This window comes from Zootermopsis nevadensis, unplaced genomic scaffold (genome assembly GCF_977971745.1).
Source record: "Zootermopsis nevadensis isolate Lab colony 2312 unplaced genomic scaffold, Znev_1.0 Znev_ptg000015l, whole genome shotgun sequence".
NCBI lineage: Eukaryota > Metazoa > Arthropoda > Insecta > Blattodea > Termopsidae > Zootermopsis > Zootermopsis nevadensis.
Window position 1 is genome coordinate 1839042 of NW_028259147.1, and position 22051 is coordinate 1861092.

Consider the following 22051-nt stretch of genomic DNA (forward strand, 5'->3'; position numbering starts at 1 on the left):
TTCCGCCCACATTCCTTATTTTCTGTTTCTATTAACCTGTCCTTCATTTGTTTCTTAAATATCTTTCTAACTGTTCGTATTAAATTAATCCCTTCCTACTCTACCATATCTTTCCTTACTAATTTTATTTGTCATTCCACCCTCCTTTATTACATGAACCATACACATTTCTTGAATGCCTACGACACCAGCGACCCCTGACTATTACATACGACATCCGGTCACTAACAAACCCCACCCTCATAACCATTGATATGATCCACTTACGTTCGATAAAGTCTGTTCCTGAGTGATGATCTTAGTCCATATTTCCGAAGAACAATCGTCTGCTGGTTCAGTTGCCACCTTATTCCCATCTGGCCTCCAGTAGTGTCATTTTAAGTAACCTGAAGAATATTGAGACGATGTTATAAAATTTTATTATTCATTTCACATTTTAAAAATTCCACCTGATATTCCTTCATAACTTTTACTCTTAAAACTCTCTTTACGCAGGGTAGAAGGAAGGAAGATAATATTTATGTAGGACACTGTTCTAGCTGAACTGAGGTTATGTTATTCCGTCAGTTTGAATAGATAATGTGTCCCTAAGATACTATTCCATACGTAGGACATTTATTATAATCTGACGGTAACATCTTCCGAACTTTGACGGATGATCGACATTAGTCCACGTTATTCGCGTTGTCTCCATTTAATGATTTTCGCAGTTTAGACGACTGATGCGTTGTGAAGTCTTAATTTACGTTTTAGCCTGGTTAAATTAAAAATTAACACAGTTTTGGTGGGTATCTTCATTCTTCCACAAGAATGGTCGTTTGATCAACACGAGTCAACTAGAAAGATCTAGACATAGATGGAAGAGTTATATTTAAGTAGATGTAGAAATAGAGCCGGGATAGCTCAGTCAGTATAGTGACTAGCTACGGGCTGGACGACGGGGTTCGATCCCCGACGGGGGCAGAAGATATTTCCTCTAGCCTCTGCGTCCAGACCGGCTCTGGGGCCCACCCAGCCTCCTCTACAGTGGGTACCGGGGTTCTTTCCCTGGGGTAAAGCCGGCCGGGGCGTGATGCTGACCACTCACCCCCATCTAGTGCCGAGGTCAAGGAAGAGAGGAGCTATACCTCCACTCCCCCCAAGCGCCTACATGGCGTGTAGTGGGACAGCTTTACTTTTAGATGTAGAAATAATATCAGGATGTGGACTGGGTGTATCTGTCTCGGGGTAGGGACCACTTGTCATATTTTGTAAATAGGGTCATGAACTTAACTTTCACGTACAGGGCAGTGAATATCTTGAGTATCTATGCGACTGTTTCTCAATGAGGACTTTATTCTGTGGAGTTTATTAGACTTGAGTCGCTGTAAAGTTTCGGAGTGATGAAGACGTGATTTGCTTTCATTGAAGTAGGAACTGAAACGTTAAACCAAATAGTCTGTGATGTACATTCAAGTATGGCTTTCATGAGCAAATATTTTGGATAATGGAACCGTATCTGGATTCATTTCCCTAAGCCTCTATGTTGTAATTTCTACGCTCTATTTCCTTCCAGTACATTTCTGCAATGCCTAGCAAATGATCCTGACAGTATTCACGCGAAAAAGTAGAACAGAACAAAACTACAAAACGCTGAACTCCTTTCTCCTGTTTTCTCAGGAAACAATATCTTACATCTCAGCAACCGTGTAATCGTTCACTGCTCTTCGTCAAGTATTTGCCCTCAATATCCACCCTCATTTTCATCCCTTTCTCTGACCCGTCATGACACAGCGGCGTGTATGAGACTGGGTGGTACATCAAACAGCGTGGTCTTCGAAAACCTTTGTCTGACCTAATTTCTAACCAAGAAAGCCTTACTATTGTAAGGGGGACACGTAAAGCCAGCATCTGAAGAGGTAGTCCTGACCTGTGTGTACTCTGGAGAAATAAAAGAGAGGCCACAATTTAAAAAAAAATTGAACCTCACACAATTCAGAAGTAGTTCGGCATAGAATAGACTTTTGGTTAATTCAGTATTTAAATTATGTTTCGACTAGGATTTTGAAACAGTCCGATTAAATAACCAATTTTTTTTGTCAGTTATTTAAGTTGCTTGTTATTAAAATTCACAATTAAATAAATTACAATGTAAAAATATATTATCTTTTGATTATACTTCGGTTTTATTCAGTATCTGCTCATACGTTCCTCGTTTATACCTCAGACACATTACAAGAAAGTGTTCGCTTTCATAAATTAGTCGGAAACAAACAATTTTTGACATTACATTTTATTAATTGAAATATATTTGAGTCCAGCATGTATCTAATTCATCTCTTTACATGATGTTGATATATTTCCTAAACTGGCAACTACGTCATGATTTTTCTTTTCTTTGTTTCCTGAAACATCCGTCACTTTCAGCATCTCTAAAATAGTTGACACTCGTGAAGTTGAATTTTGTGATATTATAAAACATCATAGTGCATATTCTTTACAAATAAAAAGGCCAAGAAACTCAAAAGAGAAGTAACGTAGTATTTCCTGCGAAACTGTCACTAAAGTTTCTTTGGCTATTCGATTTTCTAAACTTTCTCTGACAGTCTGCGTCTAGAAAAGAAACATGGCGCCTGGCGCATTCATAAAACTGTCTGCGGACAGTATCAGCTGCGTCGATCCCCGTATTACAGCGAGAGGTAAACTGAATTTTTAACAGGAATGAATTTTGAAAACAACCTAACCTAAAACCACGAATTTTACGTGCCTTATTAGCAACCAGAGTTTGAAATATTCTCTCACCGGTGAGCATGACGGAAATAGATTTATTGAATCGTCTACTAAAACTTGACAACATCCATTTATATTAACGGACTATGTATCAGATTCTTATTTCTTTTACATTCATGTTATGTTGGCAGTACCGACCAACCGTAATTCTTTTATATCAGGTGTTAGCAACGAAAAATGTTTTATTTGCATACGTATAAATAAACGCGATGTAAATTTTGACGTGTTTTCTTTGAGGTACGGACTGAACTTTTAATATTAATTACTTTTGAGCGTTAAATTATTACAGTTTCATTCAACATTGTTTTGTCACAAACGTTGACTGTGCATTGTTGTCACCCTATAAGCAATTCAATACCCACCATAATCTGCTCCTATCAAGTCTCTCTGCGTGCCTTGAAGTCAAAAACTGGCGGTCCAATATGAGGAGACCATATTTTGACAGCTTATTCGATCTGACCCATATTATTATTTTTTTTTTTTACACTGGACGATGACAGCGTGACCTGCATACACTGAGGAGGAGCCTTCTGTGCGTCAAAATCAATGGTTACCAACATGTCTGACCCCCGTGTAAGCAGAACGCTACAATTATTCTGTAAGAGGACATCGTGTAATGTGAAGTGTTTTTGATGTTTCAAGAGTTTAATGTTAAACTATAAAATTCCTGTCACAGACGAAGGTTGGATGTTATTGTTCCTGTTCAGAATTTAGCACGAGAACTAACTACATGACACAAGAGTTCTTGAGTCGCTAGTAGTCGCTCAGCTGTTCAATAAAATGTTCGTCTTTTATGAAACCCAAATGTTCATTACCGTGTTCAAAGGACACCCATCGCACTGGATTCTTTCCTGAGCCAGATTAATCCACTTCAGAATTTCACATACTCTTTCTTACCTATTCACTATAAAATTATCCTCCTGTGTAGGCAAACGCAAGGTTTTCCAATTGATTTTACTGTGTAGGTTTCTCGACCAAAATGTACGAATTTATCATGGGTTCCATCCGTTCTTCATGTCTCGCCCATCTCATTCTCCTTGATTTAATGATCTTAATAATATTTAACGAAGAATAAATATTAAGGAACTCCTAATTTTACATGTTCTCCTTTTATTTTATCCCTTTTGGTCAAAAAATTTACCTCGTTATCCCTTTCTCACATATTTTTATATCTACAGTTCTTCCATTCGGGAAATTTATTAACCAATGTGTTGCGATAATTTGAATATACCACCAGTCTGAGTGCTACAGCATACTGAAGTGCTCCTACAATGTTTTATGTGTGCACTATGTCCACAGATAAATAAAAAAAATTCTGTGATAATAAATGGATATCTGATGTCACAAATGCACCGGCGTAATTTAATAGAATTCATTTGTAACGATTAATAATAGTGTCCAGTAAAACAAAAAACTCGATTACTTTATTTTTTATTGTTTTCGCTATCCGCCTCTATTATTAGTTTATATCAATTGTCTTTCGAGCGTCAGTCAAAAAAAGACAATCTCTCTTTAAAATTATTATTTGCGTGTCATTAATAGTTACCACTACTGCTAAGCTATATAATACTTACAATTGTCCTTCAATTAAACCTAAAAATACAACTCCGCCATTTAAATATTGCGTAATAAATCCAGATTTTAATTAATGGAAAACGTAATTGCAGATTGCGTAGAACGAAATACAGCGACTCGTATATTTTTTATCATAAAACCGTCATTTAAATATACAAAATTGTATTTCAAATATTCTATGAAGATGCGTACAAAGTGACCGACGTTTCAGAAGTGCTTACTCCTCCATCATCAGGGTTATGAGCGTTGGAAAGCGATCACAAACGTAAGAACATGAAGTGAATCTGTTTCTCATTAGTCTACAGTTTTAATTACACCTGATAGAATAAAATAACACTATTACTATCAAAGTTAACCAAATTTGATTTTAAACGTTTGTGGAGGTATGTTTGGAAAATGATATAAACAGCGAAGTTCTTTGTTTATATAAATTTCCATCGAGTCTGCGGCAAAATGAAATAATAACATTATGTTAGTAATTAATTTTGCCTTGTGGGTGTGTTAACAAACAAAAGTGTGCCAGCTGTGTGGATGTTTGAGGTTTTATCTGGCAAATTTAACATAGTCTGTATCCGTACTAATTAAGTCTATGCACAGAAATTAATATCGGTATTGCAAAATTATTAATTTGTGGTTTATATGCCCTCACAATATACAGGATGTTTCAAAATCCACCATATCCCATTAGTCATCTAGGTCTGCGCGTGCACAGGGACTTTTGAATCACTCTGTACTTAGAAGCATTTTGAGGAAAGTAATGTTGTAAGTTCTTCTTAGAACTTGGTCCGTTCTGGGTTTAAAATCATCTCTTCACCTCATAAGAATAATTGATCCTGCCAAAGTTTAAAACGAGTTTTGTCAGACATTCAACGCAGTAATTTATCATCTCCTTCCTTATCTGTTCCCCGATCTACAAGATGTTTTCCTCGGCGAGGTGAAGGGATTGAATAGTCAAAGATGAGCGGATATTTTGGTATCGTTAAGTTCATTGCTCTTGGAAGCAATGGATTCTGGTACGATTAGCTCGAAAGCGTTATACATTCAAGATCCAGACAACACTTCCTCGTCTCCGGGTAATTACAGACCATAAAATTCTACCCCCAGTAGGTAGGCACCCCTTACCACACTGGCACAATGCCACCGCCCTGAATAAAACCGAGTGCTGTGTAATGTTTTGAATGACGATGACTGCCACTGAACTCTGTGAATGGCATGATCATTCAGAGACGATTGTATTGTTCAGGGACAGACTGGAAAATAAAATCCAAATTCGGAAATCTGTAATCATCCCTTATCTGAACTGAAAATATCTTTATTAAATCCTCTGGTTTCCATAGATTTCATATCAACAATTTTATCTTTCCCCGTGTAACTATCCAGACTGGGTGGGGGGGACAGAGAAAGTCACGCATCTACCACCTTCCCGATTTTTTGGAAAAAAAAAATTCGAAATTAAAGTGTTTCTAAAATGTTGAAATATATCAATCATAACTACAATTTCATCCCTGGAGTTGGATTCAAACCCACGATCGCAGTTTTTGAATAATCTGACCTTGTAGGCAATGTAAAAACCAATGAGCACGAAATTTTGATGTGGAAACCAAGTTTTAAGTTCTAAGACGAACTTAGGAGATTAAAAATATTTGATAGAGGGAGAGAGTTGGTTGTTACCATAATCAAAAAAAGTATTTTGGCTCGTAATGAATTTTCTGGATGTTTTTACGTGTTCACTTGAAGACAGGACGGAGCTGGGGGTAGCTCAGTCAGTGAAGTGGCTTGTTAACGCGCTGTGCAATGTATCCGTACTTCCAGACAGAACCAGTGCGCCACTGACGTCGATTTTCCAGAAATTTAACTCAACGACGTGTTACGTAATCAGAGGAAATTGAATGTGACGCTGGAGTTGTGGCCTATTACGGGCATCGGTATCCAGCTGCTCGTTTCCATTCGGAGTGAAACTACAGGACGGCCTTAGAGAGCACCTAATCTACTTTAACGTTTCAAACGCCACTGGTAACTCTTTGTACCACCTACCATAACATTTGGTAGTTTTGAACTTTGTACTTTTGGTTCTCATAAGATTCTCAGAATAAACAGCGACTATTTCCTTAAACAGCGTTAACCGGTTGATCTCTGTAATGGTGAGGCGTTGTGTTTTCTTCGCGGTCCGGACTGAAATCAATACTCTTTATATTAGCTTCGGCTTTAAAGGGTTAATCATTTGATCTTTGTAATGGTGAAGAGTTGTGTTTTCTTCGCGGTACGGACTGAATTCTTAAAAATTATTTCATGGATATTTGCTTCGAAGGGTTGATATTTTGACCCTGAAAAAATTATGGCTGATTATTTGTTATTTTATTTGAATTGTGACATAATTCTCAGATGCGATAGTAATTAAAATCTCCAGAATTCTCAAAACTCTAAGAATACGATTATTTACATTAAAAAATTTGAAACGAATAGATCTGCAACGAAGGTACATTTTAGTGTCTGTGATGCACGTTCCTGTGACCTTCATCCCTATTGGCTTAGTGCGAGCGAAATTTGGCCTGGTGTCGTTCTTCTAATCTGCCTAATCCCATCTGACTAGAAGGTGGACTGAACTATGGTTTATCAGTTTTGCTGCCAACAACAAAGATGTATATATCTGACGACATTTAATAACTCTGCGTCTTTGTCATGGAGCTCTTTAACAGGGTCCGATTTATTCACGGAATTAACAGCGATTCCGTCCTTAAAGAGGTTTAACTGCTTGATATTTGTAATGGAGACGCGTAATGTTATCTTTGGCGTATGAAATAAATTTTAAATATTTTTATCTGAATTTTGTCCTTCAGGGCTCTATCTTTATCGTAAGGACAAACGGTTAAAGTCTGGGAAGCTTCTAACAAAATTATACTGTTTATTCCTGCATAAATAAAATATCTCATATTTCATATTTCAAAATTTTGAGTTATTATTGCGAATCGGAAACTGGTAAGTAACTGACTTAGTTTAAGGACAATATGATAAACCTTATGGAAGCGTATATATTTAAATTAATTATATTTGAGAGAAATTCATTACCACTGAAAATACATGGCTCAATTTCTGTGAAAGCATAAGCCAGATACATATTTTTTTCAACTAATAATCAAATGTCATTTTTATTCAATATACAGTTTGTAGTGAGTGTGTGATTGGGCAGATCGAAAGTTCCAAATGAGGATGCTTGCTGACGTCACGCCGATCTAATTCTGCTGACGTCACACTCGACGCGTCTTGTGTTCCGAAAATGCGTGTTAGATGGCGATGCTGCATTGGCAGTTGTCCATATTCAAAACCATTCATTTTAGCGTTAAGTGAGGTTAAGAACCGACACACAGATGTTTCCATGGTAATAAAATAAATATTTCACTCTACAAACGGACGAAGTGAAGCCAAGATATTTCTACAATGTCCACAGAATTTATGTTTGTATCTTCAGCTCTCCTTTCTGACTAAAGACTATAATTTAGACAGAATTATAAATATCCTTTGCTTGAAATAAGTGCTAACTAACACCACGGAATAAAAACGTACTTGAAAATATGACCTTATATAGATCATCTGTCATAGAACCTTCCATCTACGATTAGATCGCTCAAATTATCTCTTTCCTTTCCGTTTTTCGACCCGAATGTTATATTAAATTCTAAAGGGTTTTGACGATGGTGGATTACACCAGATAGCAAATAATTTTAAGGGGAATGTTATATGAATTTCTCATATGTCCCACACGTATCATATGATACGCCTGATAGCGCGGTCGCCGATGGAAGCTACAAAGGACCAGGTTGGTTACGCGGCAGCCCTGAGGATGAGAACAGAGATTGTTTTCGAAACGTTGGCAGAGTCTTTCATCAACAGAATTATTACTTGTTATTTGGTTGAGATTCGTCTTCAAAGGACAAATGATCGTACTTAATCCTTTGAAGACAAATGAAGTTCAACATATATGGCTGTGAAACTTGATTCTCCTTCAAATGATGAAGTACGATCATTTATATAAATGAGAAAAACTGAAGAAAACAATTGAATATGAGTGTATTTAATACTCCACGTCATGTTCGGAGAGTGCTAACGCAACTTAAACATCTCCCGCCATCTCTCGAAAATATTAGTTACTACGTAGATGCAAAGGTCAGATACGATGAATCGAAATGTACACAGTTTAGTATATCTTTCTTTTTCATTAAAAGGTTTGAAATAATTATCGATTAGACGTCTCGAGAATATCGAATCCAGTCACTTATAATTGTCAATCAGTTCAGGCCACATACCTTTCCGCAGTTCATCTTACTCGCACGTAAGTCAGTAATTCATACATGAATTTATTTAGGATATGCTGATGTTTGTCCCAAAACTTTAAAATTCAATGTTCCCTTCAACCTAATTACATAAAAATGTAGTTTAAATTTTAATGTATATAAATTTGTAGTTGGTACCGTATGTCACTTCATTATGTTCATACCACGTAAGTTAAAATCTACAACATAACAACCTGACGTATCAAACGCTAATTTATCTCTAATTACAATTTCCAAAGTCCGTAATTTAAAGTCCATTTGTATAAAATTGTCTATTTTTCTAGTCAGATTATAATGTGGACCTAGGTAATTATGTGGTTATGTATACATGTAAGCCTGATAAACTGCATGTTTACTCTCATCACAGATAGGATTCAACATCTCTCATGTTCTAGAACATGTTAAGATAGGCACGCATCAGCACTGTGATGTTAGTTTGCTAACGAAGGGCTCCAACCACTAAGCTACATTTTGTCTTGAGGTTTGTTTTAGCGTTTGGAAATAGGGACGGGCAAGGTGTATCGATATATCAATATATCGATAAGTGTTTGTGTTGAAATATCAAATGTATCGACTGTGTAATCTGACATTTTCTGTCAGTATAACAAAAGGCTCCTATAATTAATCAAACATTTACAAAGTGTTAACATTTTTAGGGAATTTCGATTATCGTAATATAATTAGTTTTTGTTATAAATTATTTTACTGTATTAATGTGTACATTATTTAATAATACTGATTTTGACACAAATAGTTTTTATTTACGGATACTTGTAGTTGTTTCTGTTTTAGTGCACGCTTCAAAATGGCCACCAAAGGTCGAGTAGAGTAGAGTAGAGTAGAGTAGATTTGATTTTATTTACATTCCATAGATCCTTCTTAGGACTAAACCAAATTTAACTGTGAAGACACAATATGTATAAAACAATAACTTCTAACATGCCGTCATACTCCCGGGACGGATGTGCAAACTTGCGAGGTGGGATGACAATGACGTCATTACTCATGGTCATCTGCGCATGCGCATCAATAACCTAACCTAACCCAACCTCAACCCAACTCACAGATGCCTATAAGAATTCAAACATGGCTGACAGAAAAAATTAATAATAAATGTTTTGCCACCGGTTATTGTTCGAAAATCATATTTTCTAACGTTTTTCACTCTATAATGTGTCAACGATACTCAAAATCGCAAAATGTACGTTCGTCTATGTACCAATCTAGTGTCTTGAAATCCATCATAACTTATTCGTGTGCGTTCCTGTGCTTTATACACCACATAAGAGAAAGAGTCCTGTTGATTGTTAGTTTACTTGTTAGTTAATTTTTTTTCATTTGCGTCAGTCAGCGAAGTTGGCGGTACTGAGTTGTTGCATCTGATGCTGAAATCACTTGAAGTATTACGTCATGGTGGTAGATTATGTAGTCTATGTTGTACAGAGTGTTTGGCTCAAGGTTGTTACAGAATGTGACATAATTGGGAACTGATTTTTAACTCGAATGACATTGAATTGGAAGAGACAATGCTGTGGAATTGTGACTTGCAAAAATATCGTGCTGAGACAGTTGGTTATGGAAAGAATGTAGAAGCAGACATCCATTATGTTATACACTACAAACAGCTGATTTTCAGAATAGCGCGTTTGATCAACAGTCTCATTGCGTAACTTGTGGTCGGGATTCCAATGTGTTCAGTTTAGTGTGAAGCTGAGAATTACGTAATCACAGATTTATCTTAGTGTTAACAAGAATCATGTCGATCCATAAATGGCTGTCTACCGGTTCCATTTACCTTAATGTTGAAGCTGTGGATGAAAAAGAAAGAGATGGAATTGTCGTCAGGTATCAAATTTTATTGTTTATTCATGTGATGCAATGTATGTCATATGTAATAATATTCTGGGAAATTGAAGAGACTGGAAAAGAAAAATGTTTTATGTCCAAAATAAAATTATAAAAATAATGGCAGGGGTTACAAGAGGTTTAATATTCTCCCGCCAGCCAGCGAATTCTTATTTTCGTTATTATAATTTGTGGACAACATGGACAGATTTGAAACAAATTAAGTTGTATACAATATAAATGCAAGATGCAGGCATAACTTTCATGTGCCAAATGCTAACCTCAGTAAATATCAAAAAATGAGTTTACTACATTGAAATTAAATTATTCAGTAATCATCCTCGTACCATAAAAAGTTTAAAGTTTTGTTTATTTTATTGTGGTGAAACTGGAGTGTCAATTAATGAGAGTTCATTGTATGAAATTGTTTTATTTCCTATGAAATCATATATCTTGACAGGAATTTTTGTGAATCACTGAAGAAGTTTATTGAACGCAGCATGAATTTTCTATTTGAGAATTGTGAAATGAATTTATAACAGTTTTGTTTCATTTTCAGTAGTCCGAAGAAACAAAACAAGTATGGACCTGCACTTAAACATTTTCTTCCTTACCGATCATCCCCAAAGTAAGTTCTGTACACATCCATGTGCTTCATTTGTATGTAACGGTAACTTACGAACAGAAATTCATATCTACAGGCTAACCTCAGAAAGGTAATTACTGAAATATTGACTTTATTTAATATTATAGGGACAGCCATGCAATGCCAAGTAATTCTTCTGGATTTTTCTCGTTTGTGGCTATCTCATGGATGACAGGTCTCATGTGGAAAGCGTATCGGCATGGGTTGACCGAGGATGATCTGTATGATTTACAGGTAGGATCCACAGCATCATTAGTGCTAGATTTTTCTCATCTTATAACGTTCTAGCTGTTTGTCAAAATATTTTTCTGGTTAGGTTAGGTTAGGTTAGGTTGCAACTCTACTTATCACAGCTATTTTATGTGTTCTTTGTTATTCTGTGCTTCTAAAAATATAATATCAGCCTGTCAGGCTGTATCTTGTTTATAAATTCTTATGATTTTTTAAAATGATCTTTATAAAAATGTATGAAATAGATTAAAATAGTTTAAACTTAAAAATATTATATTTACATTATAATTATGTGGAATTTCATCCAGAGCCATGGGTTGGTATGGCCTGTGAATCATATGTGATTTTCAAGGTGAACTAGACAAGACCGTGAATATTATACGAGGAACTTCGGGAACATTTTCATTTGTTAACTGGTTTCAGATGCTTGTTTGCCCTTTCATGGCCTACAAAGTCACATGCAGTCTTTTTTTATGGACTGCAAGTTGGAATGTCTGTCCACTCTTGTGCTGAATTTATTGTATGATTGAAGGACCACCTTAATGTATAAAGGAATATATTGAAGTATGAAACTGCTTTTCAAGAATGATGCAAACTATAAGAAATCATCATATTTATTTCTTTTAAGTCTTAATAATACCATTAGGGGAGTTGTGCATGACCTAATAGATTCTCCTTTCCTTCTTTAGTTGACCTTGACCTTGATACATCAGTAATGATGCTACATTCAATAAGTTAAGCTGTTGACCCCATGTCTTGCCACTACTGGACGTACAGCTGAAGTCTTTCTGCTGTTGGTACTTGCGTTAGTAGAATTAACCAGTAGTAAAGTTTATTATCAGCTTTATTACATATAATGGCATAATGCCTGTTTTGTCAATATGCAAATTGACCTTCCTAAATTTTTGTTGATGTTGATCAAGTTTTTTGTTGAATGAAATTCTGAGTATATTTGAAAGGAATTATATATTGCAGAGAAATATTCCATTTGTTGAGTCCAGACATGACTTCTGTCCGAATGACTCAACATAGATGAAAGAATGATTAGATTCTTTGTGACAGCAAATTAAGAAAAATTATGTAGGAACATTGAGGGCGCAGAATTTGATAGAGTTTGGACATTTCCCTTATGGATTGTAGCGCAAAAATATTCAAGTAAGATAAATTTATTTATGTGGCAAAAAAGGGAATAAAGTTGTTAAAAGACTGTCGATTATTTATAAGATATTGTCATTTTAACAAATGAAGGACAGTATCTGAATTTTATGTTGCATTTGTTTCTTCATCCATTACATGAGTCGGCACATGTTTGGAGATGAAACACAATTTTTTTTAGATTATATGCAGTCATTACTAGAGGTGAATGAAAATATGGTAAGTCAAGTTTGTGTATTCTGTCGGATGCCTTTATGGACATTTGGGAATAAATATAAGTGTTTACAATTGTAAAGATTCCGAAATTTGTTTTAAATTACTTATAAAGGATTTTCTTTTGTATGTGTAGTAATTTTCAAGTGTCCATCTGTCACACGTTTTTAAGACAGTTTCAAATAGAATTAAGATTGCAAATTCGGTAATTACTGACCAGAAAAACAGCAGTTTATCTGTAAATTATATAGGTTTGAATCCTGTTGCATTTCTTTGCATCTTATACAAAATTTTGAGCACATAAATGGAAACTTATGCTTTATTGTACAGAAATAAAGAACTTGAACCCCCGTGCTTTTGGGTTTATCATCCGAATCTAACTTTGGGCTCGTGTAATGGCTTCGCTATACTGCTGTGACACGCTGACAGCTGGATCGTGTGTAATCATTAAAGAAAATTATGAATGTTTACGTTTCAGGCAAGTGATCGAGCTGAACCGAATGCACGCCGCCTCGAGAGATTGTGGCATCAGCATGTCGCACATAATGGTGAGAAGTCGTCATTATCACGTGTCATGTGGAGGTTTTGTCGTACACGTTGCATCGTTGCTATGTTGTTCATGGTGTTCGCTGTTATCTTCCAATTCCTAGGGCCTGTAAGTTTAAGAATTCATTTGACTTCATTTTGTCGTGTTTCAGTATTCAGATGTTACGTTTTCTGCTATTTGAAGAGGTCATTAATTTTATTTCTTTTGTCGTGGTTTGTTATTAGGCATTAATACAACAGTTTATTCTCCACTATGTAGAAGACAAATCTCTGCCCTTGTGGTGGGGCTTAGTTCTGGTGTTTATTCTTTTCTGGAGCCAGTTGCTGCGAAATTATTGTTTTGGAGCAGGCTATGTCATGGGATTACACACAGGTATGCTTATGGTTTTAAACATCGTTACCATAGAATAAGTGTGTTTACACATAAAACACACGCACATGTGTGCACGCCTGAGGCTAGTTGATTTTACGGGCTGGCAAGCGGACGTTCACAATAATCATTTGTATTAATTGGCTTTCTACGATGATTATTTGTTACAGTAAAGATACTTAATTTATAGTCTGACAGGGATGTGATTAAAGTTGAGAGATGACGAGATTTTCCTCCTAAAGTACGTGTATGTACTTTAATCCACAGCCATTAGGGTTCAAGGTGCAATGCAGCATCTTATCTATAAGAAGATGCTTTTGTTGCGGAGTGGTGGTGAGAGAATTCTTGGTCAAGTGCTCACATTCTGCACAAACGAGCAGGAGCGCATATTTGAAGCTTGCCACATGGGTGTTCTGCTACTTGGTAAGTGAACTGTGTACGTGCACACAAACGTGCAAAAATTATACTGTGGGGTGACTGAGAAGTCATGGAACATATTCCTGTCAAAAAAATAAATTACATTAAAATTTGGGAAAAAGAAAGATATATTGTAGTATAAAATTGATGATATTATTAATATTGCAGGGCAGAATTTGAAAGTTAGATAATATATATCGTGTAGTTGTAACTTCATAGCGTGCTATTCTAGAATGCTATGTTTTCCAGGATTTTAGAAGGACAATGTGGAATTGAGGTTATTGTTTAGATCAGTGGCCCCCAACCTTTTTGTGCCTACGGGCACATTTGAGAGTTTATGAGATCGTGGCGGGCACCAACCAATTAACAAAGCCAAATTTTCTTTTCTCTTGACAAATAAGATATGGACACCAAGTAATACGCAAAACAACACGACGTTTAATGATACGAGAAACCACGCAATCAAAAATACGTAGTTTTATAAGTACAATTATTATTACTCAAGTGGGAAGTTAGTGCGATGTTTGGCGCTGCATTTCATCAGCCAGTTTTTTCAAATTTGGGAGTGTAGGATGACGTTGCCGCTCGCAAACAATCGTCAAGATGGGCGTCAGTAAGTCAAGATCTGCGCTTTGATTTTATAATGTTCATGGTTGAACGGCCTTCATTATTCAGTATAACCTCTTTCCGTAACAACGCGGGCACCCCAAAAAAAAGCCTTGGCCGGCACCGCATTGGGGACCACTGGTTTAGATACTTCTCCTTGAAAATTGTAACCTAAACTATAGACGACTGTAATGTATACTTAACTCTAAGTAGTGGATGAGATTTAATAGGTATTATTTATTATAAATAAAATATATAAAGTTAAATTTACAGTTTTCAGTTTTCTGATAGTGTATTTGAATCTGGTTTCTCTCGATACAGGTACCCCTGTGATGTTTGTGATGTGTTTAACATATTCACTTCTGGTGCTTGGCCCTTGGGCTCTTGTTGGCAACATTGTTATCCTCCTGTTCTACCCAATCATGGTGAGTAATGCGGTACTAACGTGTTACCAGCTCATTCGTATACGATGTTAACAATTATGTGACATTCCTTTGTTTTGAAGGAAGTGAGAAGAGTAATGCTGATGTTAAGATGCATTCACTTGCCATTTGTTCGACTGTATCCATTTGTTTTATTGTTTATATTTATTTTGAGGGATGAGTGATAATGGAGACAGTAATCAGCCCTGAAAAGCTGGTGTCTTTCTACCAGATCCTTTGGTGCAGCATCCCAGAAAACATCTTTATACTTGCCACTGTGAGAACCAAAAATGTTAACGACTTTTTTGTTGTTTTGTGCAGGGAGTTATAGCAAATCTGACCAGCATGGTACGAATCAAGACGATGAAGGTGACGGATCAGAGAGTAGGTCTCATGAGTGAGATTTTAAACAGTATTCGCCTTATCAAAATGTATGCCTGGGAAGATAGCTTTGCCAACAAAATAGCCGGTAAGTGTACGGTACATGGCACACCACGTTCTTATTCTGGATAAGGTAAGGTGAACTAATCTATTGGTAGTTCACATTAGTTCTTTTGAGGCACATTCACAAATCTGTAGAGTGCAGTTTAAAAGTGCTCTGTTTATCTGTACACGTGAAATAGCTGAAGAATGGGTGACCTGACTTTAATGAAATTTGATATTTGGGAGATTTACTAAAATTTGTTGACATATTCAAATTCTGGTTAAAATTGGATAATTTACATGAATATATGCATATATTTCTGTGTGCTTAAATGACTGTGGACATTCCTGGGGCTTCCTCATTTTGGTGAATATGATTACCATGGTTAGCATTGTTACCTGTGGAATCTTCAGCCAGCCGTGCACCCGTATCGGAGAATCCTCCACAATGACATCATCGTCCAGCCATATACCCCAACCGTGCAATAGTTATCGACCCGAGTACTTAGACACTATTTTTTATACAGAGAAACCACCGCGTTTGACACACCAATTTTGAGTAAACTGGAATCAAAAGTAAATAAAAAGAAAAAGGAATGGAACAAGTTCCAGAATTACGCGCAAATTCTTCAAAATTGTTAACGTGCGTACGTAATATTGCAGATGTCCGAAACATGGAGAGGAAGCAACTGCAGACAGCAGCGTTTTTACAGTCTTTCAGTAACACCATCACACCTGCAATAACTCTGCTGGCATCAATTTCCACGTTTCTTGGATACAGGTATTATTCTAAATGTATTGAATTTGAATTTGTTTCATAATGTACCCCTTCATTTTACAAACAAGACATTCCAAAGGTGATCTTCATGCCATGTTGCGTAGGTCATTGTCTTGTCTTGGGACAGTCTTGTACTGTCATGATCCAAAGTTGCGCTGTGGTTTATTCGTACAGGAATATGATCTGAGTTCTTTGCGCAACAGTGATTCTGTGTTACGGAGGAAAAACGTGATGACAGACGTGGATTGGCACACAAGGTGTTCTTTACTCGTGCTAGAGCGTGAAGAACACCTAAAAAGTCCAGCCAAGTGCAGGGTTAAAGGTGGACCAGGTGTGTGATAATGTGCTGCTTGGTCAGAGTTGTGATGTTTATTTTAAATGTACGCTGGCTACCATTCATGTCATGGATGTATAGATGTATGTGGATACAAACCCGTACCTTATACAAGAATTTACCGTATAAATTAATTTTGTGCACTTATATGAAAATCTTCACCCACTGTTGTTGATGTACAGTAATGAAGCTGATCTTGTATTTATTTTAGCAAGTCATGTGTTTTTTGTTCAGTTTGACAGGTAACAACTTATTTGCAACAGAGGCATTTACAATTTTTTCTGTCTTTACTGCAATGCAGTTCACAGTTGGAACACTGCCATACGGTATCAAGTGCCTTGCAGAAGCTAATGTTAGCTGTCAGAAACTTCAGGTAATTCTCATTTACTTATTTCAGGTCGTACACATTTAGCATATCAGATTTAATTTGCTAAGTATACAAAACAATCATAATAATTTTGCCTGTTGTTTTGTATGGGTGCGAAACATGGTCTCTCACTCAGAGGTAGGAACACAGATCGCAGGTGTTTGAGAATTGGGTGTTGAGGAGGATATTTGGGCCTAGGAGAGAAGACGAAGGGACATGGAGAAAACTGCATAATGATGAACTTAAAAATCTGTACTCCTCCCCCAATATTGTCAGGGTGATTAAGTCGAGAAGAATGAGATGGGAGGAGGATGTAGCGCGCATGGACGGGACAAGAGGTGTGCACCGGGTATTGGTTGGGAAGCCTGAGGGGAAGAGACCGCTGGGGAGACCTAGATGTAGATGGGAGGATAATGTCAGGCGGGATCTGTGAGAGATAGGAGTCGAAGGAGACTGGATTTTGTTGGCCCAGGACAAGGACTGGTCGAGGGCTTTGGTTAATTCGGTGATGAACCTTCGGGTTCGTAAGCCATCTAGTTAGTTAGTTAGATGGATTTAATTTGCTAGGCAGGTATACTTTAAACAGTGAAAAACAAGGTAAAATTGAATACCTGGTATGTAAAAGTTGGTAGCATGATCGTGTACTACAAACTGTTCTGCATGTTTGGAACGTTCAGTTCATATCTGTTTGTACTGATGCAAATGCTCTCACTTAGTCACTCTCTCACAACACTTACAGAGAGAGATACATTTTTCATTCATGAACAAAAAGTTGTTTGCCGTGTATCTAAGTTATGACATCACGGCCATGAAGGAAGGCCTCTGGGAGGGACAATGTTCAAATCCCATCCAGGTCAAGGACTTCCTGGCAGGTTTTCTGTGGTATTTCTTATTTCCTCTAGGCAAATTTTGGAAAAGAACCTTAAATTAGGTCAAGATCACTGACTTTTACATCTCTTCCTGTTAATTATTCACCAATCACCATATTACTCAATGTCATATAACCTGAGTGTTAGAAAATATGAAATAAACCAGAAATAAAATTGATTAGATCTTAAAAATGTAACTTAAAAAGGAGCAAGAATGCATATATTTGATTCGTAATAAAGTAATCGCATTGTCCTGTAGTCGCTGATAAATATTGCAACATGTATTTCAGCATTATTTTTGTGTTTATATATTGATTGGTTAAATTTTTAATTTGAATGTTCATGTTTAATTTTTTTCCCCTGTTCTTGTAATTACGTTGTTTTTATTGATGGTTATGCATGTTAAATAGTAAAGTGTTGTGTTTAGTTCCGCAGCCAGTGCATGTAGAGGCAAAAGAATTCATGATCAAGGAGACATGATGCCACATGAATTGAAGCAAGACATTGATTGGATGTTCTAATCCTACAAGCTAGGTTTACATCTTAGTTACTGTGTATGTTATTAAGTGTAAATAATTCTTATTTATGCTTTCTAACCAATAAATTCTTGTAATGGGACTTTGTTTTGATTTTCTCAAAAATATGGTACTTCACAGAATATTTGCATATGCACATTAAAATTGGATTTTTCTTGTTGCTGTATTAAAATTTAGGTACTTGTGGGTTATCGGGACACGTCACTTTAAAAATAGGTTAGGTTATTTGTCATTTATTGAAATAAAATATAATAACTTTCAAGTATATGTCATTTTCCACACACATTAACCTAACCTAACCTATTTTTAAAGCGATGTGTCCCGATAACCCACAAGTACCAAAATTTATATTAATGCTGAAAGTAAAAGGTGTTTCTGTTTAAAAAAACTAACTGGATCTGTGTAACATTTGTAAGCTTAAGTTGCGTTAAAACTGGAATAACTCTGGTCGAGTAACAAGATGGATTTTTATAACAGATTTGAGGTTTTCAGTGTTGAAATGTGATTTGTGGTGTTCTGCGTTTTGATGCTTGGCGTGATGCAACAGTCCACTGTTTTGTATGATTAATTTCTGTTTATAAACGAGTGAAAAATAGAGCAGACCTTATGCTCACAACTACAAAATGTAAATTTTGGTCCTCTGGGTTACGATAACATGTGTTTTACAGTTGGTTATTATCATTTTTGAGAAACATATATCCGTCTCATCTGAAGATGGAGGCAGTGTTTTCCTCCAAAATATTGGTAATCACGTGCAAGAACACACACAGTCATAATCTTCACTGCCTTGAGAACCTCAGGTCTCAACTTCACTATGGTTGAACGACTTCGTTGCTTCACTAACTTCCAACTCTTGCTTATTTCTTGGCTTAATTTTGGTCATTAATCAGTTTTTGTATTGGTGAGCCATAACGTGTATGGTGGTATAATGGGGTGTTATAATATGTGTGTGCGAGTGTTTTATTTAACACTTTCATTGATGTTGATGTCTGTTCTCGTTTTTATGTCGCCTGTAATATTGATGGTAAATGCATGGTACCTTCAGGTTCAGTTGAACAAGATTTTACCGTTTTGTGTGATTATTTAATGTTTTTTCATCAGTAAATCGTGATATCACATACAGTGAGACTCCGTATGTACTGTGTGCTTCTCAAAGGGGGTGGAGGGGCCGAATAAAGCTGTTGTAGATAATACTGAATGAATGGATAAGGGGTAGGGTCCTAACACTGCAACTGTCTGAACATTTTTTATAATGGGATTGAATATATTACCATATATTCTAAGAGCAAATGTACTGCATCTTGATAATGTACATATACTTTTTTTTATCTTTCTTTACCAAAACATAAGTAGATTCTTGTGGTTTTGTTGCACAACTGGAAAATTCTTTCTGAACAGTTTATCATACAGGAAAGTAGTATGTATAAATGGTATTAGGACCTACAACTTATATTTTAAACATTTTTTTTGCCGAGACAGATATTTAATGAAATGCAAGTAAAAGTAATTTCTAACACTATTGCCTTGCGATAATAATAGACGACTTACTGCCGTGGTTACCTGAATGAAATATGCAGAATGGCGGAGGAAGAATTTAGATAATCGTGTGCTCTATTGGAGTATACCTTTTCTCTCTTCACAGAAAGAATATGTGTTTATATAAACTGCTTACTATATTTTATCATTATTTCATTGTAAACTTTTGTGTTTTCAGAAATTTGTTCTAAGGCCCAATTATGAATCACCTGTAATTAAATCAGCTGGAAAAAATATAATTGAAATCAAGGATGGAACATTCTCTTGGGAAGCTTTTCATTTAGACGAACCACGTAAGAAGGGTATGTCTTTGTTTGTAAAAGATTTGTTGTGTATTTTTTGATCAAGTTTAGTAAGTCTTTGCTTCATTTATAATTATCAGTCTCTTACTTTTTTTGCATTTTTCCCTTCAATGTTCCACAAAAACAATTTATAACCTCACCTAAATGTTACTATAATCGCGACACTCTTTCCTTTCAGCGTCTCAAATATTCTTTCATAATGAATGATAAACTTATTTTAACATTGTGACTTAAGAAGACGGCAATCTTCAGATTCACCGCAACCTCAAATCCTACAAGGTTAAGAATGTATGGAGTTATTACACCACTCCCCCTCCCATTTTTGTGACTTGTGTTTTGTTGACTAGGGCTCTGAATCTCAAGGAATCTCATTTATTTGATAGCATGCACTTTATTAAGCCAAGGTGTCAGTGGATTTAGAAGTAATTCAAAGCTTCTGTTGATCATAGGAGAAAGGAAGAAGCAACAAATCAAACAAAGTCAGAAGATAGCAAATGGAGTACGAGCTACTGCAGAGGAGAAAGGAAAGTTTATTACGTCTGATGAAAATCAAAATCAACCAATAGAGACGCTACACGGTATAGAACTGGAAGTTCCGAGAGGAAAGCTGATAGGCGTCTGTGGAAGTGTGGGCTCGGGAAAGAGTTCGTTGCTGTCGGCCGTCATGGGAGACGTAAGTGTCGAATGGAGCTCCGAAGTTAACACTTAACTGTTTAGGGCATGGTGGTATCTGTGTGTGTTTATGAGTTTTGTATGATGCTCAGAATAAACAGCTGTTATTTCTTTAAACAAAGTTAACCAATTGATCATTGTCATGGCGAAGAGTAGTGTTTCTTTTTTTATTAAAAACGTAGGAAGTAAACTTTTACGTATTATTTGCAGTCTGTTAGTACTGTCATGGTAAACATTTGAGAGAGTGGGGGGAGGCTACAACAGCGTCTTGTTGCCTTAGGTAGTAATAGTGAGGGGATCCTGTGTGTACTGCGGCAGTTCGGACACGCTACTGTATATGAGCTTTATACTTTAAATGGGTTAGAACTCTTCAAGGCAAAATCATCATTGTACGTGAATGGTAAATACCTATCTATACCTTAAAGACATTCTTATACTTCACTTGCAGTAAGCACCTCTGAAATGCTGGTCAATTTCTGCGAGATGCCTGATCACGGACGACATTCATCATCTTCATACTTGCTGCCATGTTAACTTGAAGTCAAACTTAAGTGTACATTAAAATGTAGTTAAATAATGAGTGTCCACTGCCATTTATAGAAGCCTTGTCGCAGAAAATTGAGACATTGTGCATATTGATTTTCGCCAGATGATAGTATCGTCAGGCCAGCTGCACGTGATGGGAAGCATGGCAGTTGTATCTCAGCAAGCTTGGATCTTTAATGACACTGTAAGAGAGAATATATTGTTTGGACTTCCATTTGATGAAAGTAAATATCAAGCTGTGGTCGAGTGCTGCTGTTTGCAAAGAGACCTGGAACTACTTATTAATGGCGATAAAACTGAAATCAGTGAAGGTGGCTCCAACCTTAGGTAAACTCTTTTATTATATTATTACATTCAGTCTTCATTTGACAACATTTAAATTTAAATACTGTTTTATGATATTAAATGTTACCTGGTCATTCAAATTTCTGCACATGATGTTTTTTGAAAAAAGGCATTGATTTTTTTTACAGTAAGTTTCGTAAAGGACTTGTAACCCGTACTTTTCTTGAGTTGTCCGTGTCTGTATAGATGTATAGTCAGGCTAACAGAATTTGTTATTTAA

General features: G+C 36.2%; 1 protein-coding gene across 4 annotated transcripts in view; it reads left to right on the forward strand.

The window, feature by feature from the left end:
* LOC110833581 (ATP-binding cassette sub-family C member 5-like) overlaps nucleotides 1-22051 on the forward strand; it is a 51704-nt gene that overhangs the window by 19223 nt on the left and 10430 nt on the right. For 2 of the 4 annotated variants that reach the window (XM_022071839.2, XM_087349028.1), the window contains exons 1-13: nucleotides 10063-10517; nucleotides 11077-11145; nucleotides 11271-11397; nucleotides 13241-13417; nucleotides 13534-13681; nucleotides 13946-14101; nucleotides 15023-15126; nucleotides 15445-15592; nucleotides 16210-16327; nucleotides 16893-17031; nucleotides 20145-20268; nucleotides 20718-20941; nucleotides 21590-21813. In XM_022071839.2, coding sequence (XP_021927531.2) covers nucleotides 10429-10517; nucleotides 11077-11145; nucleotides 11271-11397; nucleotides 13241-13417; nucleotides 13534-13681; nucleotides 13946-14101; nucleotides 15023-15126; nucleotides 15445-15592; nucleotides 16210-16327; nucleotides 16893-17031; nucleotides 20145-20268; nucleotides 20718-20941; nucleotides 21590-21813 — 1847 coding nt within the window. In that variant the 5' untranslated portion in view covers nucleotides 10063-10428. Of the gene's footprint in view, nucleotides 1-10062; nucleotides 10518-11076; nucleotides 11146-11270; nucleotides 11398-13240; nucleotides 13418-13533; nucleotides 13682-13945; nucleotides 14102-15022; nucleotides 15127-15444; nucleotides 15593-16209; nucleotides 16328-16892; nucleotides 17032-20144; nucleotides 20269-20717; nucleotides 20942-21589; nucleotides 21814-22051 lie in introns of those variants that run through there. The other 2 variants (XM_087349027.1, XM_087349029.1) reach the window with 2 other exon arrangements.